The following is an 18,202-nucleotide window of genomic DNA, read 5'->3' on the forward strand; positions in this document are numbered from 1 at the left end:
ACTAACAAGCAGCAAAAGTACTGTAAGGAGTACAGCAAAAGTCTGACTGCTTAAACTAGATGAAAAAAAAAAAAAAAAAAAAAAAAAAAAAAAAAAAGATCAGACTAGCTTCATGGTATTTATTTTATCTGGAACAGGATGTTGGAAGAGCTTGAGGAGGGAGGAAGCACAGATCCCATATCAATTGGCTTGTCTCTCCCCTCCAGTCTGAATTTTATGGTATAGTTTAATGTGTCTGATGCAAACTGTTATGCAGGTCACATTGGGAACTACCAGACCTAAAATAATATTACTTGTACAGGACAGGCAGGATCTGAACACTGGAGAAAATGACCTGTCTTCATGCCTTAGGTATGCAGTAAGTGCCTTAACAGTGCTGTCACTTCTTGAGTATTTACTTCTGTGGTCAACCAGCATGTCATGCAGGCATGGAGGAATAACATTAGACCTAGCAAAAGGAGGTGAAGGAGGGATCAGGCAAAATTATTTTGTTTTATATGACTCCTAGGTATGGTAACTGAGGCTTTAGGATCATGTATGTGTAGTTTACTCTCTACTTACCATACAAGAGCAGCCTGGAGTGTAGGTAGAAGGCAGGGAACATGGTAGTTATGCTTGAATTTTGTTTGACACAAGCCACAAGAACCAGTGTGAAGTTCTTTTTCACATTTGTCTTATCTAAAAGACAAAGTACTTTAGTACATATTGTATAATATGAAACTGCTGGGAAAACTGGACAAATAGCCAGTATACGAGTAGTCTTTGTCAGACTGTGGCATGAATTACATGCATCTTAGTGTGATGAGACATTGTTCTCTGCACTAGCTTCTAGACATTGGCTATCTCAAAGTAGTGTCTTAGATCCATCCTATTCAGGCTCTTGATCAAAACAAAAGCCAACTGTTGGTATTGATGGATAGGTTCTTGTTTGTCATTTCTAAAGGCCACATTTTTCATACGTCTGTGTAATCTCTCTTCAGACCAGTGTCAGGTGACCAGGAAACATGAAATGGCTTATTGGAAGGCTACTGAGATGGACAGGTATGCCGTTCTTTACTCGGGCCCCTTGGAATCATGTTTTTTCTCTTCTTTGTAACATGCACCTACTCATTAAAGCTTAGAAAGTAGCCTTGGACACAAATAGCAGCCGTGTCCACCCTAAGCACAACCTTTCCCACTTTCACATCTTGTATTAAAACTGCTACTAGTAGCCTGTGTTCTTAGTGTAGGCTGATCATCATATCCATGAGAAAAAAGAAAATCTTTAAAACTACAGCTATGATGGGTAGATGCTTTTTCTAATGAAGAAGGTTACTGAATAAAGCTTGCTACCACCATCAACAGAAGGGTTAAAAAATATTTAGGCAAAATATGGGCGAAAGGGGCTTTGTACACGTTTTCTGGTATCCTATTTTAAATTCCTTTCAGATTCCAGGTAGGGATATATTTAGGGTTGTTCAGAAAGAGCAAACACAGAGAGTATTCAATGTATTGTTGGCAAGGGTATAGTAATGAAGCAGTTTTTGTCTTTCATTGGGACTTGGAAAGGCTGATCTCTCTCAAGAGCTTGATGTTGTCTGCTTTTCTTGATGGTAGCCATCATGGCCCTCATTCTCTTGCTTGTGTGTGTTCGTGCTCATGTACAGTTTGGGAGCCTGGCTCCATGTGGTTTTGGGTCCCGGTTCTGTAGTTTTTTACTACTGTTTCTGGTTTGGGGGGAGAGATGGCTCCCTGCATTGCTCTGGCTGGCCTGCCCTGCGCTGCCCCCCTCCTCCTGTTGCCGCTGGATTGTGCCAGCCCGCCCTGGCCCTGCCGCATTGAAGCTGTGAGGAGCTGAAGAAGAGCTAGTGAAAGACAGGTATTGCAGCAGGTAGGCTGTGCCTGTGAGGTGCCTGAGGATCTGCCTTTTTTTTTTCTTTTATGGCTGCTTCTTGCAGTCCCAGGGGGTTGAATCCTCTCCGGAGTGCTGAGGAAAGGTCGTCAGCCCAGTCAGTGTCCCTAACCAAGGGTCCCCCTAAGGCAAGTCTCTGAAGCGTTTCCCCTCTGTTTTAGTGGTGCTGTGGTAGGCATTGCTCAGAATCTGCTGAGGGTCTCGGGGGGGGGGGGGGGAGCTGCTTGTACACTGTTGGAGCCTGGGTTGGGGGGGGAGGTTTGGAGCTGCTTCTACACCTTTGGGGCTGGCATCGGGGGTAGAGGGGTTGGGTGCAGGTTGTATACTGTAGGGGCCTGTTTTTTGGGGGGGGCTTGGGGCCTGCGTCTGGGGGAGGGGTGGGAGCTGCTTGTACACTTTAAGGGCTTGTGTTTGGGGGGGCTTGGGGGCCTCCCTCGGGGGGGGGAGGGGGGTTGGGAGCTGCTTATATAGGGTAGGGGGCCTGCCTTGCAGGGGTTGGGAGCTCCTTGTAGAATTTGGGGCCCTGTGTCTGGGGGGGTTGGGGCCTGTGTCTTAGGGGGGGTTAGGAACTGGTTGTACACCTTTGGGGCCTGTCTCTGGTGTGGGAGCTACTTGTACACTTTTTGGGCCTGTATTTGATGGGGATTGGGAGCTGCTTGTACACTTCTGGACCTATGTTTAGGGGGGTTGGGAGCTGCTCATGCATTCTAGGTGCCTCCCTTTTGAGAGGGGTTGGGGCCTGCATCTGTGGGTGGTTGGGAGCTGCTTGTACACTTTAGGGGCCTGGGTCTCAGAGGGGGGTCTGGGCTGTTTGTACACCTTTGTGGCCTGTGTTTGGGGGGGGTGCCTGTGCCTGGGGGAGTTGAGAGGTGCTTGTACACTCTAGGGGCCTCCATTTGGGGGTCTTTGGCGCCTCCCTTTGAGGGGGAGGGAGTTGGGAGTTGGTTGTACACCACTGCATCCCATGTCTTGGAGGGGGCAGGGGGTTGGGACCTGTCTCTGAAGGGGCGGGTTGTGAGCTGCTTGTACACCTTTGGGACCTGTGTCTGGGGCGGGGGGGGGGGGAGGGACCTGGGTCTGGGGCCTGTATCTGGGTGGAGTCCAGTTCTTGGGAGGGGGTGGGGGGGTGGGAGCTGCTTGTGGGCAGTTGGGGTCTGCATCTGGGTGTGATTGGTGCCTGCTTCTGTTGGCAGTTTGGGGCCTGCTTGTAGACTTCTGCAGCCCGGGTGTGGGGGCTTTTCTGTAATGTTTGGGGTCTGCATTTTTGCTTTGGAATGCATCTTGAGCTTTTGAGGCCTAGCTGTAGCATTTGGAGCCTGCGTCTGTGGCTTTTCTGTAGCATTTTGGTCGCGTGTTTGTGATTTGGGGCCTGTATCCAGGGTTTTGCCTTTTTTGTAATTTTCATCTTTGTGTCTGTGTTTCGTTGCTGGTTGTTTGGGGTTAGGGGCAGTTTGGGGTTTGGATTAAGGTCAGTGTCATTAGCGTTAGGGGGTTGATAATAAGGGTTAGGGTTGTGGTTACAGTTGTTAGGTTTAAGGGGAATAAGGATACCAGGGTAAGGGGATCAAGGTTGTGGGAATAAAAATGTTGTTTTTGTGCAGTTACATCCTTTAGAGGGAAGGAAGGTTGTTGGGAATTGGCACAAAGGGCGTGGACATGAGTCGGTAGAACAGTTGTTCGATCAGAGTTTGTTTTAAGCAACCAGGAGTAGGCCTCAGTTAGCATAACTGAGGAGTGGAAAAGTACCGAGAGAAGTGAAAAAGGTGCAAAGAAAGAATGTCCTTATCTCGAAGAGGAGGTTTCTAAGGGGAAAAACAACTGCCAGAAATGTGAGGAAGCTATGTCCGTATGTAGCCGCAAGTAGGGGGAACATAAACTAAAATAACCTTTAGGCTTAGCCAATCAGTAAGTGACTAATAGGCATAATTATAACAATCTGTATAAATATGCGCTATCCGGACAATAAAGTAGAACTAGAACTATGCTTTACCACTCATATGGAGTCGGCTGCTTTTGTTCCCTCTGCCGCGAACTAACAGAAGGTGGTATTGAGATAAGCTTGCAGTGATAAGAGAGCTTAACAGTGTGAAATGTGTTCATCTGATTCGTGTCAATGTGGAACAATGCTAGGGCCGCATGATATGATGAAATGTGACCTGTCTTACATACCCTTGTATAACCACAAGTCTAAGAAAACCAGAGTGGTTAATGTATATAGTTCTTGTATTTTGCAAAGGAATGGTCCAGCAATTCGGGTCAATAGGGGATAAGAGAACAAAGGGGTTTCAGAATAACTGCTAACTATTACAACTGCTGCATGGGATACTATGCAAGTCTCTGACATCCAGCAAAGATGGACAAAGGAGAAGGACCAGGGAAAAGCCTGGGAGGAAGACTACAAGCTTTCAGCATGAGAGACCCCCAGAGGGACCACCGGAGACTGATAACGCATGCACCAGTGGGAGGGTTCGGATTCCGTGAACTAATTATAATAACCCTGCCTTTTCTAGAAGTAATAACGAATATGTATTAGCCTAGGAGCATAAAAACCTGGAGCCTGATGTAACTGGTGTGCCTCTTGGTGGAGCAGAGACTCCCGGTGAGGAGAAGGGGCAGGCAGGAACCTTTTGAAGTTCAGGAGAGGGAAATGCCAAGCCCTACCCCTAGGGAGGAACAACGCTATTCACCAGCACTGGATATCTGTATACTAAATAAGCATCTCTTCATGGAAGGGGTGGTTACACATTAGAACAGGCTGCCCGGGGAAGTGATAAGAGTCCTCATCCTTAAAAGTATTTAAGAGATGTGTGGACATAGCACTTAGGGATACAATTTAGTGGTAGCATTAGGTTGATGTTTGGACTTGATGTTCTTAAGGGCCTTTTCCAACATAAGAATTCTTGTTAAGGATGGGGATTCAAGTAACAAATGCGTTTTCGGGAAGTGGCTCTATCCTTCATTGTAGGTGACAGCAGCTCACCTTGCAAATGGAATCCACCCAAAGATTTCGGGTCATGTCATCACAGATACTGTAGAAGGGAGGAAAGTTGGAACTTTTTTTTTCAGAGGTAAAACCTGCAGGTGAGTACAGAAGTAACATGTACACTGGGAGCTGTAGAGACTCCCTGAAAGTTTAAGGTTGAAATTTGGCTAGGCCTGCCTGTTCAACAAATGGGAAACTATGCTCTGCTTGACAAACGGCTTTTGAAAGGTAATTTTCAATGATAGAATGGAACATCGTGAATCCTTTTCTTGGGTTCCTTCCAGCTGATGACTTGCTGCAGCAGCCTTGCATTCAAAGAACTAAGTAGAATTTGGATTGTTTTCAGTCTTAGAGGTTATCATGTCTTATTGATGATTTCAGGGTGAAAGCATGCGTATAGAATGTACTGCTGAACTAAGATAGTGTGCAGTTTCATTTTTTATCTTAAGTTCTTTTTATGACTCAGTCTTTTGTTACTGTATGTAGCAATGTTTTCCTGCCTCTGTGTTGCTGTGACAATGTAACAAGGGCCACAGAAAGTCAGACCAAAGATCTGTGATCTTAGCAGAATAGAACAAGTATAGAGTGATACTTGTGACTTGCACTGTAAGACAAGCAAATGCCTTGGAGTATAGAAATGTTTAATGGATTTCTTGTAAAAATTGGCCATATCCTTTGAACCCATGTAAACACTTAGCATCCATGGGTCACAGAAGTCACGAGCCTTAACTAGGTGTTGTGTGTAAACTCTGGAGCTAGCTTCACTATGTGAAGAACCGCTTCCTTTATTTTGTGTGTGCTTGTGGGCAGGAGGAGTGAAATTTGCTTCCTGCTAGCTTTTGATGCCCCCATCTTCTGTATGGAAAGAGAACATTGGTGATCGATCTCTGTTCAACTTCTATGATATGAGACATCGTCTTTTCCCTCATCTCTCTTTCACGTGAAAAAGGTTTTTTCTTAGTCCTTTTCTACAGAAACTGTTCCAAACATTTGGTGATCCCTGTTTCTCTTGGCTGAAACTATTTTTATTCTACTGTGACCTTTTTAAGGTGGGCAAAAATAAAATTTTGTGTAGCATCAAGATGCAAATGAACCTTCAGTTTATAAGATAGCAAGGCTACCTTTGAGTTTTGATTAGATTGGTGATGCTTTTTGTTGCCTTTCCTAGGCCTTTTTCAAAAGGTTAAACAGGGAAGTTGGCTGTTCAACGCTGATGAGCACTGAAGTTATGTTTTCATAGGCTTGTGTGCAGTACCAAGGCCTGATTTCCCCTTTTGCCTCTGCATTACTTCATGTTGATCTGCTGTGAATTGTACTTGCTATTTGGCTGCATAGTGGCTGCAAAGGAATCACAGGCGGGTTGAGGTTGAAAGGACCTCCAGAGTTCACCTGGTCCAACACCCCTTTTGTGTTCAAAGAACATAAAAATATACTCCATGTTATAAAGTATGACCTCGCTTTAAAAAGCTGTTTTAACAGTCCTTCATTAAGCCTTATTAATCAAGTGTGCCCAGTTCTTTTCTTACTCTTCCCACTATACTTCTTGTTATTTTCCTTAACATGGGAATTCCTGCTCTGGCAATTTCTGTAGGACACTTCTTACACAGAAGTCTAGGCATGTTAGTCACGTTTCAAGTCATCTGTTTCAATTCAGACAATTTCAAGAGTTAAAAGTGAAAACATAACTTATCCGTGAGCTCCTTGAGAACTCCTTAGTGAAATGCTGCCTGAGCCTTTTGACTTGTTACTTCTGTTTCTGTGTCAAAACTTGTTCTGTATCATTTCAGTTGGAGATGGATTCTTTGACATCCGTGCAAGAAAAATCTTTCTTCCATAGAAGTCCTTCAATGTACACAGAGCAGAGAAAGAGCAGCTATTCTGCAAGTTGGTACTCAGGCTGGTTTTGGCTTCCCATATTGTTTGTACATTCCCATGTTGTTTTGCAATCTTTTCTCTTTTCAGTAGTTATGTAATAAAACTTTTTCAAAGGATGCCTCCCTGTTTTCAGTAGCCTCCTTACGCCCTGAGATTTAGCCATCCTTGTATTCTTTTGCTCTTCGTCTTTTTGATACAACTCGTATAGTTGTTGGATCCCCGGGCTCCGGGATGGCCACCATGCTGAGCTCTGGGTTGCCTACCTCCGGAGGGGCTGGAGGCGGCCGTCCTGATCCTCTGGGGTCCGGCCTCAGGTGGAGCGGGGGCCGCCGTCACAGGGCCTGGGAGTCCAGCAACGGGTGGCACAGGGGCTGGCTGTCCCGTGGTCCGTCCTCAGGAGGATGGGAGGGGGCGTTCCCAGGGCCCGGGTGTCCGGCTCCGGACTGTGCAAGGGCCAGCTGACCTGTGTCTCTGGGGTCCAAACTCGGGCAGCATGGGGGCCGGCCGTGTCATGAAGCAGGAGGCCATCCCAAGAGACCTGGAGACCTGTTGTCCGCCAGCTCGGGGGCTGGCCGTCCTGTAGACCAGGAGTTCGGTCCCGTGCAGAGCGGCAGCCAGCTGTCACGAGCCCCTGGGATCTGGTCCTGGGCAACATGTGTGCTAGCCGCACCGGGGTCCAACCTCGGGAGGCTCTGAGACGAGGATCTCAGGAAAAGGGTGTCCAGCCACAGGCAGTGTGGGGGCTGGCCGTGCCGTGAAGCAGGAGGCTGTCTTCCGCCGGCTCGGGCCTCCATTTTCACGGCACGCCAGCACTTACGTCCCAGAGGACAGACCCTCGGGACACGGGACAGGCGGGGGGACACGGGCCCCCACCGCCCATGGCTGGGCACCCAGGCACGGGATCGCCATCCCCAAAACGCCCGAAGTCGACCCCGGACCCCAGTGCGGCTAGCACACACGTCGCCCAGGACCAGAGCCTAGGTTTTCGGGATGGACGGCCATCGCTCCGGAAAGGACAGAACCCCAGGTCCCCGGGACGGACAGCCCCCAAGCCTGTGGACGACAGCCTTCAGCTTCACGACACGGCTGGCACCCATGCCGCTTGTGGCCGGACAACTGTGTCCTGGGATTGCCCTCCCCGAGCTGCCTGAGACAGGACCCAGACGCTGGTGCGGCTAACACACACGTCGCCCACAACGGTAGCCTAGGTGTTCTGGATGCACGGCCGCCACTCCGGAAAGGACAGAACCCCTGCCTCCGGGACGGCCAGTCCCCGAGACAGAGGACGACAGCCTCCCGCTTTGCGGCAAGGCTGGCACCCACACCGCTTGTGGCCAGTCACCCATGTTGTGGGACCACCTTCCTTGAGCCGCTAGAGATGGGACCCAGACCATGGTGCGGCTAGCACACACGTCTCCCAGGACCGGAGCCAAGGGGCTCAGGACAGCCAGACCCACGCTGCCCGTGGACGGACACACGGGTCCTGCGATCACCATGCCAGAGCCAACCAAGGTCCAACCCTGACCCTGGTGTGCTAGCAAACACTTCGGCCAGGACCGGAGCCCAGGGACTCGGTACGGCCCACCTCCGCCCCGCACGGGAACGAAGCTCCGTTCTCCTGGATGGCCAGTCCCCGAGCCAGCAGACGACAGCCTCCCGCTTCACAACACGGCTAGCACCCAAGCAGTGTCATGGGAACGCCATCCCCGAGCGGCCAGATTCGGGACCCGGACCCCGGTGTGGCTAGCACACACGTCGCCCAGGAACAGAGCCAAGGGGCTCAGGACAGCCAGCCCCACGCTGCCTGTGGCCGGACACCCATTGTCCTGGGATCGCCATACCAGAGCCACCTGAGCTCCAACCCTGACCCGTTGCGGATAGCAAACACTTCAGCCGGAACTGGAGTTCTGGGGCTCGGTAAGGCCAGCTTACGCCACAAACGGGTAAGAACCTCCGTTCTCCTGGATGGCCAGTCCCTGAGCCGGTGACGACAGCCTCCAGCTTCCCTAACCCTAACCCCTAACCCTAACCTGATTTAAAGATCAAAGCCGAATTTCCTTAAGTGGTATATTCTTTATTGCAGCGCTGGATGCACGGGGGATCCTTCCGCCTATCGTGCATGTTTGAAGTGACAAACTATCTCGTATTTATACAGCGAAACAATGAATATTCAATTAGCACCTATACATATTCATTACCTAACCCCGTCTACCCTCGCTTCGTATGCTAATTAGCTTATCAGTCCTTGCGCTTGCGCAAAGCCTTCCAAGAATTGTGGGCCAGGGTCTCCAGGATGTGGGCAGTGGTCTTTGGGAGGAAGGCCGTAGGTCTTCCTCGTAATGCACTTTCTTAATCAGTTGTTTTCCAGGCTGTAAAAATGCTGGGTTGTCTTTCGGTTTAACTGGGGGTTGGCGGATAACAGGATGTCTCAGTTAACAGGACATAACAGACAGTTGACTAAAGTTATCTCAAGTCTCAGCCTGACTGAGTGTTAACGGATAATGGGGTGTTTTCAAATAACAAAATGCTTAAACGTAACAAAAGGTCTATGGATAACAAGATGTTGTTTACTTTGTCCTTGCTAACTTTTAATCATAAGTTTTATTCTATCCTAAAGTAAGTTTATACAATATCAAACCACAAGCTTTATTCTATCCTAAAGTGAGTTTATACTATATCAAACCCCAACCCCATCCCCAACAACAACCCCAACCCCAACCCCAACCCTGTCAGTCCTAACCCTAACGGCCCATAACCCTAACGGCCCCTAAACCATAATCCTAACCCCAAACTCATAACCCTAACCCTAGTTCCCATGAACTATATCTTCCGGCAAGCTCTGGGCACTCAACATGGCCTCCCGGAAACCCAGTGCCGGAAAACTACACCTACCAGCACGCTCTGGGCACCAAACATGGCCTCCTGGAAGCCCGGTTCTGGAAATCTAAACCTACCAGCATTCCCCGGACAGCTGGCCTGACCAATCACAGGCCGAGTGTTCAAGAATTACATTTACCAGCACTCACTGTAACCCTAGCCCTTACCGCCCTTCCAAAAAAGCCTCAAGTCCTAACACTAAAAAACCTCCAAACCCCTACAGACCTAACCCAAACTATTTACCACACGAAACCCAAAAGATCTATGCCTAAAAGCCCTAACCCAAACACTTAGGACACTCAAAACCCAAACCCAAAACAGTAGGATGCTCAAAGCCCTAACCAAAAAAATTAGAACGCTCAAAGCCCTAAACCAAAAATTAAGATGCTCGAAACCCTAACCCAAAACAATAAGACACTCAAAGACAAAACCCAAAAATTAAGATGCTCAAAACCCAAAGCCAACCCAAAACAGTAGGATGCTCAAAGCCCTAACTCAAAACAGTAGGACGCTCAAAACACAACCCAAAACCCAAAACTTTAGGATGCTCAAAACACGAACTGAAAACATTAAGACACACAACACCCAAACTCAAAAATTAGTATGCTTGACATCCAAAGCCCTAACCCAAAACAGTACGACACTCAAACCCCTAACCCAAACATTAGGAAGCCCCTTTCGCCCATCAAAAAGTGCCCCCAAAGGAAGGCTATGGGTACAACTGAACTCCCCAGGGGAGCCTTCACGCAGCCCCACATGCAACTAGACCCTCTGTCTTCGCTCTTTCTGAGCAACCCGAAACATAGCCCTACCCGGCATGGGAGAGGAATTCAAAAGAGGACCCCAGAAAAGGCATTCAAAGCCCCTTTTGCCCATCCAAAAGTGCCTCCAAAGGAAGGCTTTGGGTACAACTGACCCCGGTGCGGCTAGCACACACGTCGCCCAGGATCGGAGACAAGGGGCTCGGGAACCCGGACCCACAATGCCCGTGGAGGGAAACATGGGTCCTGCGATTGCCATACCAGAGCCGACCGAGGTCTGACCCGGAGCCCAGTGCTGCTAGCACAGGCGTCACCCGGGACCGGAGCCCAGGAATTCAGAACGGACGGCTGCCGCTCTGGACGGGACAGAACCCCGGGTCCCAGCGACTGCCAGCCCCCGAGCAGGCGGACGACAGCCTCACGCTTCGCGGCAAGTCTGGCACACAAGCCGCTTATTCCTGGACAACCGTGTTGTGGGATCGCCTTCCCTGATCCGCCCGAACGGGACCCTGACCCACGTGCAGCTAGCACACACATCGCCCAGGACCGGAGCCCAGGGTCCACATACGGATGGCTGCTGCACTGCACAGGACAGAACCCCTGGTATCGGCGACAGCCAGCCCCTGAGCCGGTGGACAACAGTCCTGGCTTCACTACACAGCTGACAAACATGCCGCTCGTGGGCAGACAACCGTGTCCTGGGACCACCGTCTCCGAGTCACCAGAAACGGGACCGGGACTCCGGTGCGGCTAGCATACACGTTGCCCAGGACCGGAGCCAAGGGGCTCAGTACAGCCGAACCCACGATGCCCGTAGACCGTCACCCGTGTTCTGCAATCGCTTTCCCCGAGCCAAGCGAGGTGGGACCTGGACCGCGGTCCGGCTAGGACACACGTCGTCCAGCACCGGAGCCTAGGTATTCGGGAATGACGGCTGCTGTACCGTACAGGACAGAACACCCGGTCTCGGTGACTGCTAGCCCCCGAGCAGGTGGACGACAGCCTCACGATTCGCGGCAAGTCTGGCACACAAGCCGCTTATTCCCAGACAACCGTGTCGTGGGATCGCCTTCCCCTATCTGCCCAAATGGGACCCTGACCCAGGTGAGGCTAGCACACACATCGCCCAGGACCGGAGCCCAGGGTCCACATATGGACGGCTGCTGCACTGTACAGGACAGAACCCCCGGTCTCGGCGACGGCCAGCCTCTGAGCCAGCGGAAGACAGTCCGGGCTTCACGACGCGGCTGAAAACCATGCCGCTCGTGGCCGGTCACCCGTCTTGAGGGATCACCTTCCCCGAGCCACCCAAAACGGAACCCTGACCACCGTGCGGCTAGCACACAGAAGCCCAGGACCGGAGCCTAGGGGCTTGAGACAAGATTTTGCATTGCCCAGGGAGGTAAAATTATTGCAATATGTGGATGATCTATTAGTAGCAGGAGAAACTGAAGAGGGAACCCAAGAAGCTCCTATTAACTTGTTCAGTTTCCTGGGAGAAAAGGGATTCAAGGTGTCTCGATCAAAATTACAATTTGTGGAACAGGAAGTAAAATACTTAGGACATTGGTTAAGTAAGGGAAAAAAGAAGTTAGATCCTGACAGGGTATCTGGGATCCCATCCTTAAGACCCCCACAAACTAAAAAGGAAATCCGGCAAATATTGGGATTATTAGGATATTGTAGACCATGGCTCGAAAGCTACAGTGAAAAAGTTAAATTCTTATATGAGAAATTAATTAAGAACCAACTTAAGTGGTCTGCAGAAGATAATCAAAAATTTGAAGAAATAAAAGAGGCATTAATACAAGCACCTGTGCTGAGCCTTCTGGATCTGGAAAAACCTTTTTATCTCTTTGTGAACACATCAAACCAGACGGCATATGGAGTTCTTACTCAAGACTGGGCAGGAATTAAGAAACCCGTGGGGTATTGTTCTAAGTTACTTGATCCAGGAAGTAGAGGGTGGCCTGCTTGTCTCCAAGCTTTGGTCATTACGGCATTATTAATAGAGGAAGTTAGAAAGATCACTTGTAATGCTCCCTTAAAAGTGTATACTCCACACAATGTCAGAAGTGTCTTACAACAGAAAGCACAGAAATGGTTAACAGACAGCCGGATCCTAAAGTACGAAGCTATACTAATTGACTCCCCTGACTTAGAACTAAGGGTAACCTCTGCTCAGAGTCCAGCACAATTTTTGTTCAGAAAACCATCAGAGGAATTACAACATAACTGTTTAGAGGTAATTGAGACCCAGACTAAAGTAAGACCCAATTTAAGAGATACTGAATTAGAGAAGGGAGAAGCACTGTTCATAGATGGCTCCTCCTGAGTAGTGGAGGGAAAAAGAAAATCAGGATATGCAATAATTAATAAGCACCTGGAACCTGTGGAATCAGGACCCTTGAGTCCATCATGGTCAGCTCAGGCTTGTGAGCTGTATGTCCTATATAGGGCCGTGGAACTATTAAAGGGGAAAAGTGGAACTATATATACAGATTCTAAATATGCATATGGGGTGGTTCATACCTTCGGAAAAATTTGTGAAGAAAGAGGTTTCGTTAATCCTCAAGGGAGGAATCTTATACATCAAGAATTAATAATGAAAATTTTAAGGGCATTAAGAGAACCAAAAGAAATAGCAGTGGTACATGTAAAAGGACACCAAAAAGGATTAGACTACCACACCAGAGGGAATAATCTAGCAGATAAAGAAGCTCAGGAAGCAGCCTTGAGAACTCAGGCTGCTAAAATTAATATAGTACAGGAGGAAGAAAGACGAGAGAGAGAAGAAAAAAAGTTTACTCCTGAAGAACAGACAAAACTGGAGAAAATAGGTGCTAGATTAGAACAAGGAAAATGGACATTGCCAGACGGGCGAGAGATATTACCACAAGCTTATGCAAGGCAAAGATTGGAACGTTTGCATACACAAACACATTGGGGTACAAAAGCATTAAGTAATCACTTACTGAAACAATTTGGTTGCATAGGGGTTTTTGAAATAGCAAAGCAAATCACACAAGGTTGTTTAACTTGTCAGAAGATAAATAAGAAAGTGTTTTGACAAGCAGCCACGGGAGGAAGAAAAACAGCTTATAGGCCTTTCAAGAAAGTACAAGTTGATTTCACTGAATTGCCCAAGGTAGGGAGGATAAAGTATTTATTGGTAATAGTAGATCATTTAACACAATGGGTAGAAGCTTATCCCGTAGCATGAGCTACGGCACAAATGATGGCAAAAATTTTATTAGAACACCTGATACCTAGATATGGGATAATCCAGTACATTGATTCTGATCAGGGCACACACTTTACTTCTAAAATAATAAGATGTCAATCATTAGGTATTCAGTAGGAATATCATACTCCATGGCACCCACAAAGCTCAGGGAAAGTAGAGAGAATGAATCAAACAATGAAACAACAGTTGGCTAAATTAATGATTTGAGACACAAATGCCCTGGACAAAATGCTTACCATTGGCACTTCTAAACATAAGAACTAAACCACACAGTGAGACTGGATTATCACCATATGAAATGTTATATGGTATGCCTTATTCACAGGGAATGCCTCTGGGAAACCATGCAGTTGAGGATCGTAGTATCCAGAAATATGTAATTACTATTGGGAAAAGATTGGAAGAGCTAAGAGAAATTGGAATAATGGCTCAGACACCACCTTTAGGATTTGCTATTCATCAAATACAACCAGGGGACAAGGTCTTAATAAAAACTTGGAGGGAAGAATCATTACACACCCGGTGGGAGGGACCATACCTTGTTTTACTTACCACTGAAACAGCTGTGAGAACAGCAGAAAGGGGTTGGACCCATGCATCCAGAGTAAAAGGACCAATAAATACCCAAACTTGGAGGGTTGAGTCTGCTCCTGGGGAACTGAAATTAAAGCTAAAAAAGAACTAATGTTCTGGCAATAAGGCTCTTCATAAATTAAGAGTGCCAGAAGAAGGGGACAAGCCTGAAGGGAAGAAAGGGAGAAGGCAAGACCGGGGCAGGACCCTCCACTGTGGTGTGTATAGTCTACCAAGGGAGGCAACCCCTATGGGTATTGACTGCCAAGTGAGAGGGCCTTGACCGGAGTTTGCCCGCACTAAAGCCAGGTTGTCCCAGGAAAAAGAAACAAACAAGCAAACAAAAATATATGTATATAATAAATACAATTATTATTATTATTTTTAACCTATTGTAATTAGTTTTCCAGGAGCTGGATCGCCCTCAAAGGCTGAACAGTAACCCAAGCTCAAATAGATCCTGGAAGTGGGCCCAACCCCTTGATTGGAGGCATTTCTCACACCCCCACGATAACCCCTGGATGACGCAGAAGGATGTTATACTTCCTGGTACTATTTTTACAGGGGCAATTAAGCCATGGGAATAACTTTTTCATTCTGGGGGAAGAAGTGGCCAAGGCTTTTAACCTTAGCAATTGCTGGGTTTGTGGGGGACCACGGGGAACTGAAAGTTGGCCCAGGGTAGCTGGCCCAGTTGAACCTAAGTGGTGGGTTAGTAATTTGAGTGAAGTTCATGATGGTACACAATTCTGGAAAGAGGAAGAAGGCCTGTGGCAATTGCACTTGTCAGAGCAGGGTATATACTGTTTAAACAGAACAGGAACAGTAAAGGTGGGAAAAAGCTTTTGTAAATGTACTCTATCTTCTGGATATGATTGTACTGATCCTGAATGTGGACCTATAAACTGTACATCAAGTAAAGGAAAATGGAACGCTACACACGTCCAGCTGAAAAATGGGACTTGGCTGAAATGCTCATATAAGAAATTTTTTGGACCTGGATGTGAAGCCATGGCAAGAGCACAATCAAAGGGACAATTTGATGTTCAAATCCTGAGTTGTCAGCGTGATAACACCACTAGGGAGCAGCATGTGGTAAGAATCTACTGCTGGAGGTGGCAAGATGAGAATGGGACACAAGTGTTCTTTAAACATTTCTGGTCAGCTCGTGATATGACAAGTCGTGAAGGAGAACTTAGTTGTAATTGTGAGTGGGAATCTAGTGCGGGAGCTTGGAGGTGTATATATACGAGTACTAATGGGGCAAACATTGTAACAGGACCACTTGGTAACAAAAACCCTTTGTATTTTCATGCCTCAAGGAATAAAAGAGAATGGGACGGTCCTTTTCCAAATGGGATGTGGGCTCTAAAGGGGCATTATTGGGTGTGTGGCAAACAGGCCTACAAAAGGCTACCAAAGGACTGGTCGGGAATCTGCTATGTGGGGTATATAAGACCCTTGTTCTTTTTATTGTCACAAATACAAGGAAATCATTTAGGAATAAAATTATATGATGATCTGAATAGAGAAAAATGATCTATTGATGCTATTGAAACTAAATGATTCTAATTGTTGCTTACAAATTGACGATAATGGGAAAGTGGTTAAACAGATAACAAAAGAAATTAGAAATTAGCCCACGTCCCAGCACAAACATGGAAGGGTATGGATTGGGATTTATTTTCATGGCTGCCTGGTGGACCATGGGTTAAAAGGATGTTATTTTTATTTTTATGTGGTATAATGATGTTATTATTCATACCTTGTATGATACCTTGCTTTACATTATTGATACGCCGGATAATAAATAGTACATTTGTAATGACTTCATTAAAAAAGGAAGGGGATATGTCAGTTATGATGCTTAAGAATTGGACGCTCTGAGAATGGACTGATGAAATCCAGTTATTAATGACAAAAGTTGAAAAAGAGACACGAATTGAGGATATTAAAAAGAAGATAAGGGATTGTGAGGAATGTTTTAACAATTCTTGTCAATAGAGAGCTTGAAGGAAAATGTATTCGTAAGTTTTTTCCTTGAAGTCTCCGATACCCGGGGGTTTCAGAACAACTGCTGACTATTATGACTTTTGCATGGGACACTATGCAAGCCCCTGATATCTGGCCAGGAGATGAAGGAGAAGGGAAAAGCTGAAGGACGGCTAAAAGACAAAGCTTGCAGGGAATGCTGTGCAAGCCTTTGACATGCAGCCAAGAAGTACAAAGAAGAAGGACAAGAAAAAAAGCCTGAGAGGAAGACTATGAGCCTTCAGCATGGGAGACCCCCAGAGACCCCCAGAAGGACCACCAGAGACTGATATGCATGCTTCAGTAGGAGGGTTCATATTCTGGAACTAATTATAATAACCCTGGTTTTTTTAGAAGTAGTAATGAGTATGTATTAGTCTAGGAGCAAAAAAAAATCATTATCTTGATGTAACAGCTGTGCGTCTAGGTGGAGCAGAGACTCCCGGCACACCCAGCACTGTTTGCTTATCTCTATTCCTTTAATAAATTGTAAACGTTGATTATTATCCTATTTTGGGATTTAGCCATTTATAACACCAGTTATAGACAGGTTGCTCCAAAAGGGGATGCTGGAACCATGTGTGTCCCCACATAATACCCCCATTTTGCCAGTAAAAAAGGCTGATGGATCATACAGGTTGGTTCAGGATCTGTTAGGGCTGTGAATCAGCGAACCATAACCAAATTTCCAGTGGCAGCTAACCCATATACTTTATTAAACCACCTAACACCTCTGCACAAATGGTATAGTGTAATAGATTTGAAGGATGCTTTCTGGGCCTGCCCATTCAGTGAAGGGTCTCGGAATTACTTCGCCTTTGAATGGGAAGACCCTGAAACAGGAAGGCGACAACAGCTTAGATGGACTGTACTTCCTCAGGGATTTACTGAATCCCCAAATTTATTTGGCCAAACCTTAGAAAAATTACTACAACTTTGTGAGGTAAAGGGGGAAGTGAAATTGTTGCAATATGTGGATGACCTATTAATAGCTGGAGAGACTGAAAAAGAGACACAGAGAACCACTATCGAATTACTTAATTTCTTAGGGAAAAAAGGGTTGAAGGTCTCAAAATCTAAATTATAATTCGTGGAAAAGGAAGTAAGGTACTTAGGACATGGGCTTAGCCAAGGAAAGAAAAAATTGGATGCTGACAGGGTATCTGGGATTTTAGCCCTATCATCACCCAAAACGAAGAAGGAAGTGAGGCAACTGCTCGGCCTCTTGGGATATTGTAGACCCTGGATTGAAGGGTTTATTGAAAAGGCAAAGTTTTTATATGAAAAATTGACTGGAGAAAAAATTAAGTGGAACGAGGAAGATGAGGAAAAGTTGAGGTTGATCAAGAAAACGTTAATAGAAGCTCCAGTGCTGAGCCTCACAGATTTAGAAAGACCCTTTTATTTATTTGTAAATGTTTCTAACCAAACTGCATATGTTAGTTGCAATTACAGCTAACTCAAGAATGGGCAGGAATCAAGAAACCTGTGGGATATTGTTCCAAACTATTAGACCCTGTGAGTAGGGGGTGGCCAGTGTGCTTACAGGCAATTGTGGCTACTGCCTTACTGATTGAGGAAGCTAGAAAAGTCACTTGTAGGGCACCTCTGAAGATATATACTTCACATAATGTCAGGGAAGACCTCCAGCAGAAGGCTGAAAAATGGTTAACTGATAGTAGGATGCTGAAATATGAGGCCATCCTGATCGACTCCCCTGATTTAGAACGAAAAATAACTTGCTGCGCAGAGCCCTGCACAATTTCTATATGGGGAACCCCTAGCAGAACTACAACATAACTGCGTGGAAGTGATTGAATTGCAAACCAAAATCCAACCCAATCTCGAGGAGACAGAATAAGAAACAGGGGAAAAAATATTTATAGATGGATCATCCAAAGTAGTAGATGGAAAAAGAAGATCAGGGTATGCCATCGTAAATGGGGATATGGTCCTAATAGAGT

The 18,202-nt window shown here is 46.7% G+C and overlaps 1 protein-coding gene across 1 annotated transcript in view; it reads left to right on the plus strand.

Annotated features, from left to right (window-relative positions):
- The window catches only part of LOC309888576 (GTPase-activating Rap/Ran-GAP domain-like protein 3), a gene marked incomplete at both ends in the record, with an annotated part of 34,932 nt that extends 23,259 nt beyond the window's left edge, over positions 1-11,673 (plus strand). The window contains 5 exons of the mRNA XM_082780992.1: positions 981-1,041; positions 1,429-1,435; positions 10,652-10,817; positions 10,912-11,131; positions 11,436-11,673. Coding sequence (XP_082637118.1) covers positions 981-1,041; positions 1,429-1,435; positions 10,652-10,817; positions 10,912-11,131; positions 11,436-11,673 — 692 coding nt within the window. The remainder of the gene's footprint in view (positions 1-980; positions 1,042-1,428; positions 1,436-10,651; positions 10,818-10,911; positions 11,132-11,435) is intronic.
- Between the last annotated feature and the right edge of the window lie 6,529 nt (positions 11,674-18,202).

This window comes from Aythya marila, assembly GCF_965140915.1.
Source record: "Aythya marila genome assembly, chromosome: 29".
In the NCBI taxonomy this organism is placed as follows: Eukaryota; Metazoa; Chordata; class Aves; order Anseriformes; family Anatidae; genus Aythya; species Aythya marila.